The sequence below is a fragment of the Rutidosis leptorrhynchoides genome, chromosome 2, assembly GCF_046630445.1.
Source record: "Rutidosis leptorrhynchoides isolate AG116_Rl617_1_P2 chromosome 2, CSIRO_AGI_Rlap_v1, whole genome shotgun sequence".
Taxonomy (NCBI): domain Eukaryota; kingdom Viridiplantae; phylum Streptophyta; class Magnoliopsida; order Asterales; family Asteraceae; genus Rutidosis; species Rutidosis leptorrhynchoides.
In genome coordinates this window covers 204409512-204420204 of record NC_092334.1, presented here as the reverse complement: position 1 = coordinate 204420204, position 10693 = coordinate 204409512, and the positions used below count along the sequence as shown (strand labels likewise).

The 10693-nt window shown below is 33.2% G+C and overlaps 1 protein-coding gene across 1 annotated transcript; it reads left to right on the top strand.

The window, feature by feature from the left end:
• The first annotated feature begins 4753 nt into the window (after nucleotides 1-4753).
• On the top strand, nucleotides 4754-9831 carry LOC139891648 (uncharacterized). The gene is made up of 12 exons (XM_071874627.1): nucleotides 4754-5098; nucleotides 5552-5716; nucleotides 5813-5931; nucleotides 6021-6095; nucleotides 6309-6402; nucleotides 6508-6567; nucleotides 7406-7471; nucleotides 7570-7668; nucleotides 8127-8171; nucleotides 8328-8430; nucleotides 9388-9476; nucleotides 9582-9831. The coding sequence occupies exons 1-11, from the start codon at nucleotides 4976-4978 to the stop codon at nucleotides 9474-9476; spliced, it is 1038 nt and encodes a 345-aa protein (XP_071730728.1). The 5' UTR covers nucleotides 4754-4975; the 3' UTR covers nucleotides 9582-9831.
• Nucleotides 9832-10693: the final 862 nt, after the last annotated feature.

The window sequence follows — 10693 nt, the reverse complement described above, 5'->3', positions numbered from 1 at the left end:
TTATAAAACCTGCATGTATTCTCATCCCAAAAATATTAGATTTTAAAAGTGGGACTATAACTCACTTTCACAGATTTTTACTTCGTCGGGAAGTAAGACTTGGCCACTGGTTGATTCACGAACCTATAACAATATATACATATATATCAAAGTATGTTCAAAATATATTTACAACACTTTTAATATATTTTGATGTTTTAAGTTTATTAAGTCAGCTGTCCTCGTTAGTAACCTACAACTAGTTGTCCACAGTTAGATGTACAGAAATAAATCGATAAATATTATCTTGAATCAATCCACGACCCAGTGTATACGTATCTCAGTATTGATCACAACTCAAACTAAATATATTTTGGAATCAACCTCAACCCTGTATAGCTAACTCCAACATTCACATATAGAGTGTCTATGGTTGTTCCGAAATATATATAGATGTGTCGACATGATAGGTCGAAACATTGTATACGTGTCTATGGTATCTCAAGATTACATAATATACAATACAAGTTGATTAAGTTATGGTTGGAATAGATTTGTTACCAATTTTCACGTAGCTAAAATGAGAAAAATTATCCAATCTTGTTTTACCCATAACTTCTTCATTTTAAATCCGTTTTGAGTGAATCAAATTGCTATAGTTTCATATTGAACTCTATTTTATGAATCTAAACAGAAAAAGTATAGGTTTATAGTCGGAAAAATAAGTTACAAGTCGTTTTTGTAAAGGTAGTCATTTCAGTCGAAAGAACGACGTCTAGATGACCATTTTAGAAAACATACTTCCACTTTGAGTTTAACCATAATTTTTGGATATAGTTTCATGTTCATAATAAAAATAATTTTCTCAGAATAACAACTTTTAAATCAAAGTTTATCATAGTTTTTAATTAACTAACCCAAAACAGCCCGCGGTGTTACTACGACGGCGTAAATCCGGTTTTACGGTGTTTTTCGTGTTTCCAGGTTTTAAATCATTAAGTTAGCATATCATATAGATATAGAACATGTGTTTAGTTGATTTTAAAAGTCAAGTTAGAAGGATTAACTTTTGTTTGCGAACAAGTTTAGAATTAACTAAACTATGTTCTAGTGATTACAAGTTTAAACCTTCGAATAAGATAGCTTTATATGTATGAATCGAATGATGTTATGAACATAATTACTACCTTAAGTTCCTTGGATAAACCTACTGGAAAAGAGAAAAATGGATCTAGCTTCAATGAATCCTTAGATGGCTCGAAGTTCTTGAAGCAGAATCATGACACGAAAACAAGTTCAAGTAAGATCATCACTTGAAATAAGATTGTTATAGTTATAGAAATTGAACCAAAGTTTGAATATGATTATTACCTTGTATTAGAATGATAACCTACTGTAAGAAACAAAGATTTCTTGAGGTTGGATGATCACCTTACAAGATTGGAAGTGAGCTAGCAAACTTGAAAGTATTCTTGATTTTATGAAACTAGAACTTTTGGAATTTATGAAGAACACTTAGAACTTGAAGATAGAACTTGAGAGAGATCAATTAGATGAAGAAAATTGAAGAATGAAAGTGTTTGTAGGTGTTTTTGGTCGTTGGTGTATGGATTAGATATAAAGGATATGTTATTTTGTTTTCATGTAAATAAGTCATGAATGATTACTCATATTTTTGTAATTTTATGAGATATTTCATGCTAGTTGCCAAATGATGGTTCCCACATGTGTTAGGTGACTCACATGGGCTGCTAAGAGCTGATCATTGGAGTGTATATACCAATAGTACATACATCTAAAAGCTGTGTATTGTACGAGTACGAATACGGGTGCATACGAGTAGAATTGTTGATGAAACTGAACGAGGATGTAATTGTAAGCATTTTTGTTAAGTAGAAGTATTTTGATAAGTGTATTGAAGTCTTTCAAAAGTGTATAAATACATATTAAAACACTACATGTATATATATTTTAACTGAGTCGTTAACTCATCGTTAGTCGTTACATGTAAATGTTGTTTTGAAACCTTTAGGTTAACGATCTTGTTGAATGTTGTTAACCCATTGTTTATTATAACAAATGAGATGTTAAATTGTTATATTATCATGATATTATGATATATAATATATCTTAGTATGATGTATATACTGTTAAATGTCGTTACAACGATAATCGTTACATATATGTCTCGTTTCGAAATCATTAAGTTAGTAGTCTTATTTTTACATATGTAATTCATTGTTAATACACTTAATAATATATTTACTTATCATTTAACATAATTAACCAAGTGTATCAATATCTTAATATGATTCATATGTACCTAGTAAGACGTTGTTATAACGATAATCGTTATATATATCGTTTTCGAGTTTCTTAAATTAATAGTCTCATTTTTATGTATATAACTCATTGTTAAAATACCTAATGAGATACATACTTATAATAAAATCATGTTAACTATATATATAACCATATATATGTCATCGTATAGTTTTTACATGTTTTAACGTTCGTGAATCACCGGTCAACTTGGGTGGTCAATTGTCTATATGAAACATATTTCAATTAATCAAGTCTTAACAAGTTTGATTGCTTAACATGTTGGAAACATTTAATCATGTAAATATCAATCTCAATTAATATATATAAACATGGAAAAGTTCGGGTCACTACAATGGGCACCCGCTTTATAATAATGTATAGATGAATACGTAAAAGTTAACAGAATCCATGACTCCATGAGCATGAGTACGAGTACGATTTTAGTGAAATAATCACATAAACTAACCAACCCTAAAGCACACTATGTCATTGATTTGATACTGCTTATTTAGTAGAGAAAATTGGGCCGTTGGTCCTGTGATTTACATGAAATGGAGTGTTTGGTCCCTAAACTTCATTTTCGTCGTTCTTGGTCCATGTGGTTTTCTAAACGTGTGTGGGTGGTCCCTCCATTAAACGGACGTTAAATTGATCCGTCAACTGGCAACACGTGACTGACATGTGATGGGTAATTTCGTCTTTTTTCATGTTTCCTGAAGTAAAAACACATCACTTTTACCTTTTTCTTCATCTTCATCTCTATCTTATCACCATCTTCATCTCTTCATCACCATCAAAGGAATAAATCCTTTAGTATTCAAAATCATATACTAACAATACAAATACAAAACACAAATTACCACAATATCAAACATTGTAACTTTCAACTAAACTAAAAATCAATTTTGTGAAGCCACCACCGTTCGCTCAGATCGACCATTTGGAGATGTGATCTGGGTTGAAAAGCCACACAACGTTTAAATAAGTCGGTTGTGATGCTACCAAAGTTTACAAAGGTTGTGAAGCCACCATCGGCAAAAAGGCACGCCTTGTCTAGAGTAGATATAGGTGTATTAAAATTAATACAAATCAATTTCATCCAAATCAAAAACCCCTAATTCAACTACAATTTCAATTACACCTTCAATCTCTAAAATATACATATTTCTCTAAAGCCCACTGGAAGTTACTACCCATAAATTAATGGTACCAGAATTTGATAGATTTTCAGATCTACTTTCAATGAAATTACCAAACAAAAATTCAATTAATAGATTGCACCAACAATTTCATGAACCACCAAACCAGTGTGTTGCCTGATTCCTTCAAAAATCTCCGACTGGGGTTAATGGCAGCGGCGATGATTGTTTCAAAACCGAAATATAAGACCCTAAATTGAATTACCAATTAGGAGTCATCGATCTGGAGGTCTTGATGCTTGCAATTAAAACCAAATCTTGAATAGTACAAGGATTTTGATTTTTAATAGCTTTTTGATTTTTAATCCCAATCTCACCCTATTCCCTATATGCATCTTGTCATTCATGGATTCAATGGCCTCCGCAGCTTGTTCAAAGAAGCAAATTTAATAAACGCATAATTGTGTCCACCTCGCCATGCTATATTTTGAATCCGTGCAAACCTCCTAAAATGTAAGAAACCCTAAATAATGGAAGGGAAAAAGGTTTTAACTACAACAAATAATTTAAACGGACGATTTTACCCATCACGTGTTTGGCACGTGATTACACTTGACGGATGAAATAAACGTCCGTCAGAAATTGGGACCATTTACACCGGCTATGTAAACCACAAGGACCACGAACCTCGAAAATGAACATCAGGGACCATTTACCCCATTTCATATAAACCACAGGGACCATTTATCCAATTTTCTCTATTTAGTATACATTTTATTCACAAATTGATCCCGTTTACATTAGAAGCCCGATTCAAATTGATTTTTGGATAGTTGGTAGAAGGCCCAACGGAATGTGCCTTGTTTGTAGAAGGACCAACAGAATGCACCCTGTTGGTAAAACGCCCAACAGACTGCACCTTGGACTTAAAATCCTTTTCCTTTGATATCCCCTCAAATCCATCAACACTGTCTTGAAGATGAGAGAGGCTTTACGGCCCGTTACTATCCTGTACACAGGGGGCTATTGGGCTTATTATAGATCGGACTTTGAGGCTGAACATCATCTTGGGCCCATTAGTCGTTAGCTTGTTAGTTGTCTTTTAGTGGTTAGTTATTGTCGTGTGCAGGCCTTGTTTGTATTGTCTTTTATTTTTTATTTTTATTTTTATGAAACTCGTTAGAAGGTTAGAGTTTTTTGTTTTTTTTTAAATAAAACAATAAATTAGAATTGTTAGTGTATGAGATAGAAAATAAGCCGTATTCGGTGATTATGTTTATTAACCATTTTCATCTCCAGATCAAGATCCTTATAACGCAAATGACAATACAATAATACAATTATTAAATTAAATATATTTAACCCTATAAAGCAATTTCCATTTCTACTCTCGCACTCATCATCATCATAATCAGCTGTGATGTAATTTTAATTATAGATTCCTACAAAAACGATCAATCTCCATTTCCCCAATCCATCGAAAACCACCTCTTAGTTCCTTAATTGATTGATCGATCAGGTGCAACCAAACGATGTCGTTTTCGTTCTTCAAGGCCTTAAGGCCTAAAACCCCACAAGAACTCGCTAAAGCAATCAAAGATACCCTCATGGCTCTTGATACCAAAACTGTTGTTGAGGTTAAATCACTCGAAAAGGTCATTTTTTTAATCCAAATTTGTTATTATTGTGTAATGTTATTGTTTAATTTTGGTGATTTTAGTTCAAAGTTACAATCTTTTTAGGTATTTCACTCACATTGTGTCAATCTTGATTTTACCCAAATTTCTCTTAGATATGTAAGTGCATTTTTGAATATGTACATACTGAATTAATAGAAGCTCTAATAATATTGTTGTAGAAGGCATAAGCATATGTGGCAAATTCCTATTCCTACTTGTATTATAGAAAAAGATTAATATTTGAAGTGATTAAAATAGATCTTTGTATTAAGTTTGAGTAGGTAATGCAGTATGACTTTGTAATGAATATAATAAATCCAGGGACTAAGCTAAAAGCGTTAAAGACTTGCTTGCCGTTGTATTTTTGTTTGTTGACGTGCATAATAATAAATATATATGAAGTTATGCATATACATTTTGTGGATACAGGCGTTAGAAGAAGTTGAGAAAAATTTTGGTGCGATGAAAGTTATGGTTTTAGGAGATGGTGAAGTTGAACCAAATGCGGATCAAATTATGCAATTGGCCATTGAAATATGTAAAGAGGGTGTAATTTCGCTTTTCTTTCATAAGTTATCTATACTCGGTTGGGAGGTGAGTACTAATAAGTAATAACACTATTCACTCGTTTATAGTTCATCTATTATGATACAATTATTAACATACCATGATATTGTGCTTATGAGATAGGCAAGGAAAGATTTAGTCCAATGCTGGTCCGTATTATTGAAGCAAAAAGTTACATCAACGCATTGTTGCGTGCAATACTTAGAGAATCATTCGGACCTATTAGATTTCTTGGTTGCGGGGTATGATGCCTTGATGTTCTACCATTTGTCTTAATATGGTTTGTTGGTATATAATGAGTTATTACTTGCCCTTTTTTTATGTTAAACAGTTATGATAACAAAGAGATCGCCTTAAATGTTGGAAACATGTTGCGGGAATGCATCAAGTTTCCAACTTTAGCAAAGTAAGACATCTTCTATGCCCACCTCTATATAGACATAAAATTTGAAATCTTAATCATATGTTATTACTATATCATCTTGAATAAACTCAAAAGACAGATATACCCTCACGCCCCTTAATCTCTTAGTATGTATGATGTGTTTATATCTACAGCCTCTGTTGTTTTCACATATATTGCATAATTTTGACACATGGGTCTTAAAATTATGTTCAGATATATATTGGAGTCTCCAAGTTTTGAACTTTTTTTTAAATACGTGGAGCTTGCAAACTTTGATGTTGCTTCGGATGCATTTTCCACATTTAAGGTAAGATCTTTGATTAACGTGGTGGGCTGAAAACGCAGATACAAGTCTTTTTTTGTTGTGTTTCATGTTGTTTCTAATATATTTTTGAATACTAATATCAAGCAGGACCTGCTTACTAAACATCCAGATGCAGTATCTGAATTCCTAACATCTAATTATGACGAGGTTTGCTTCTCATTTTGTTCTACAACTCGGAAGTATATTTATCGTGATTTTGCAACGAAATATGAGCAAATAATGTTGAATAGAAATTTTGTATTTTTGGAGTGATTCGTACACCACCAAAATTTATCCGTACACCACTAAAACTATTTTAGATTGTTGTAAAGTACAACATTATAATGCATGTTTAGTGGTGTACAGATAATTTTAGTGGTGTACGCATCATCATCCTTTTGTATTGGTTGACATTTTGATAATGAGATTATTTAAGTAACGAACGGAGTGCTATGACATGTGTTAATAACATTAAAAGAGGACAATAATAGCGAAAAATTAACGTAGTATGTTATATGACGTATAGTTAAAATCTCAGTCATTATAACATGTTGGCGAACTTGAAGTCAGCCACAGATGGGGCAAAACCAGTGACAGAGGGGTAAACACTAAAAAAAATTCTTATTTTTTAGTTAAAAAAAAAAATTGTGTATTTTTTTTTTTAATCCGGGCGGGGCGGGCACTCCCTCCGGGTATAACTAAGTACCGCCCCTATGTTCAGCAAGTAACAGATATTAAAGTTATTTTCTGGATCTGGATAAGTGTTAAGTCATGCACATTCAATGACGCTATTTATTCGATGTTATTTTGGTGCTAATGTTACTTTATGTTGTATTTCACGCTATGTTTAAATAAGAATATATTCAAAATGAATATCAACGTTCATTTATTTCTTAGCCCGTGTAAATGGAAGACAAATGTATAAACTAATACTGCTGTAAGGTATTATACATCTACATGCGTCTAGTATTATGTGGCTGATTTTTATTCTTTCACATAATTTCAGTTCTTCGAGCAGTACGATAAACTTTTAACTTCTACTAACTATGTAACAAGAAGACAATCTTTGAAGGTTAGTTAATTTTTTAACACTTCACTTTGTTTGAATTCTGTTTTTGTTTTGTGGTTTGAAGAAAAAAAAACTGATAAATGGATCTTTTTGGATAATAGCTTCTATCCGAGTTCCTTTTGGAGCCTCCAAGCTCCCATATAATGAAAAAATATATTGCAGAAATTCAGCACATCAAAGTCATGATGACATTGCTTACGGTAACTTTCATAATACTCTTATACACTGTTGTAAAATTCGGGCGAGTCAGCCGACACGTCGGTTCTGGGACTAGCCCGTCCCGGGTCGCACAAAAATGCCTTAAAAAGTTAGTCAGCGCTAATAATTCGGGTCAAAGTCGGTCTGAGTCAGTCGGTCAAAGTCAAGTCAAAAATGTTACTCCGTATATTTTATAAAATTAGTTTTCGTGCAATATATCTATGTTTGAAATATTTATGTTTGATATATTTATGTGTAATATATATGTTTAATTTATTTAGTATACTAAAAGTCAAAGTCAAGGTTTGTCAATGCCAGACTCGTCCCCGACTTGACAGACTCGTCCCTCCAAGGTCCCGAGCGATTCGTCCCAGACTCGCGACTTTTACAACTTTGCTGTCATTTATAGACACACATATTTACATATGTTACGGGATACTTTTGTTATTGCTTCTGACAGGATTCAAGCAAAAACATTCAGATATCCGCATTTCACATATTTAAGGTATTTGAGTGTCACTAAAATTTACAATGATGTATCCAAAACAAAACTAAAGAACCCACATGTTAACTCTTATTTTACGTTTCATTGCATACATTCCACTTATAGAAGAACACTTTTTGTTTATTTTTGCCTTATACCATATATTTTTACCTGCAGATCTTTGTGGCTAATCCTAATAAGCCTCGAGAAATTAAAGTCATATTAGCAAAAAACCATGAAAGATTGCTGGAATTATTAAACAACCTATCTGCTGGAAAAGGTACATTTGTTACAATACATTACTCTGCGTTAGAGCTTGCAAAATTTGTCGGTTTGATAAACATGTACGGTAGAAATGTGTGGAATCAGCTTTAGTTGAACTTTAAACACAATTTAACAAAGAAATTAAAATTATTAGTTTGTCAAATATGATTACAAAAATTACAATATCCTAATTAGTTAAACCTTTTCCCAAGGTTCTAAAACTTGCATGTCGGGGGACTAGTGGGCCGAAATCTTTTAGGGACTAATCGAGCAAGTCGGGGATTAATCGGATTAGACTCTTTTTTACATTTGGATAAATAAATTTCAAAATTATATTTGTAAACATAGAAGAGAACCATTTAAATATAAACTTCTACACAAACATAGCTGTTCAAAATACTCCAAAATCCTCAATATTTTAATCATATAAAAATGTTACCAACTTTAACCTTTTGACTGAATAAACTATATTGACCGGATGTAACACCCTAGGTAAATCCCACATCGCCCACAGACATGAGTGATCATGGGATTATAAGGTAATACTCATGCTTAAATGATACAACGCGTTTTAGGATCACAGGCAGAGCGGGTGTGCGAGTACGTTGTGGTTGAGCGTGCTCGGGCGAGAGCACTACCAGGATGGGTGACCTACTGGGAAAGTGCTTCTTGTGTGTGGTCGCCAAGAAAAAGCCGTATGCCTGCGGGCAAAGCGGACAATATTGTGATCATGTTAAGCTGGGGTGTTACACTGGGTAAATCTGACTTTTGGCCAATTTTGACACATTGACTGCCGCCATTAGGTACTTGTTTGATTGGCTTCGGCCTAGTCGAGTCGGACTACTTCCCAAACCCGACTAGTCTGCCGACTAAACCGATTTTTTCAACCTTACGTGACTTCATTCATAAACATTGAATTTATGTCTGCCGTTTCATTTTTTGTTTATAATCTTTCGTAACATGTACATTTTAGTTGGTGATGATGATCAATTCGAAGAAGAAAAGGAACTTATCATTAAAGAAATAGAAAAAGTATCTCAACTCCCAAATCTCGATTCCTAGGTAATATTTTCTCTTTTTCTTTCATTTACACAAAAAGCGAAAGACTGGAATTTGGCAGAAGTCAAGTTTTCAACTAACCTTTTTTCTGCTTTTCTTCTGATACAGGATCGGCAATTAACTATCTACGTTTGGTTAAAGTTACAGCCAAACGCTGCCTTTCGTTTCTAATGTGATAACATGTATCAATTATCAATCGTGCATTGGGTAGTACGAAGTCATATTAATGATTCTTACCTGGTACAAGTTATTATTTTGGAAAATCAAGTGTTGTAACTGGATGCTAGTATATGTAACTGTATTGCTATACTGTTCCTGCTAGTTTACTGGTAACGAAGTCATAAAAAAAAACATTTATAGACTGTTTTCTTTTGTCTTCAACTCTGTTTCCGTACCATTAGATAACGTTTCGGAAGTTTCCTTTCCTTTGGATGGAGGTTGTGAAGCCATTTATAGACTGCTCTCTAGTGTTATGATGTACAACTTTGCACGGTAAAATCGTTACCACTTTGTTAGAGAACCATTTTAAAAGGATTTGCAGTTAATCTTACGATAAAACTAAATACCGCATGAGTGGTCCATGGAGGAGGTGAGATGTAGACAATCATTCACATATCCGAGAATGAAAACGAGTTATTTCTCCACCCAGAGTGAAACACTCTTAAAAGTAGAGAAAGTCATCACTTTCTCTATTCAAAGGATAAAGAGATTGCTTCCGAGTGGATCTCCGGCCAAAAAAGTAGTAAATTTTTTTTTTTTTTTTAATATTAAAATAGAATTGAGACGCCATGAAAACGGTAGTCACAAATTTCCATCGGTTTTAAATCCTGCATTGAATTCAATTTAGGCTCTAAACGGCAGTCAATACGTCAATAAATTAACGTTTGTTATTGACTCGAAAATAGAGCGTATTTGCACATATCAGGTTCTGTAGTTGAGTTCTGTACATGTTAGCAGCAACCAGTTAAGTAACCAAAATAATAAGTTGTTGACATTAGAGGTGGCAAGAGGGTGGTTTGGGTTACAACACGTCGTATATGGGCTTAAAAGGGTCATTTGTCATGTTTTAAGTGCTCTAATTAATAATGAATGTGTTAAAGTGGATAACAAATACATCATACATACTATTACGACAATGACAACTTTCAACACGTTTGATCTGTTTGACCCCCTTCCTAAATTTGTTAAAGTTTTATCTTGAGTCTTGCTTTCAAAATATG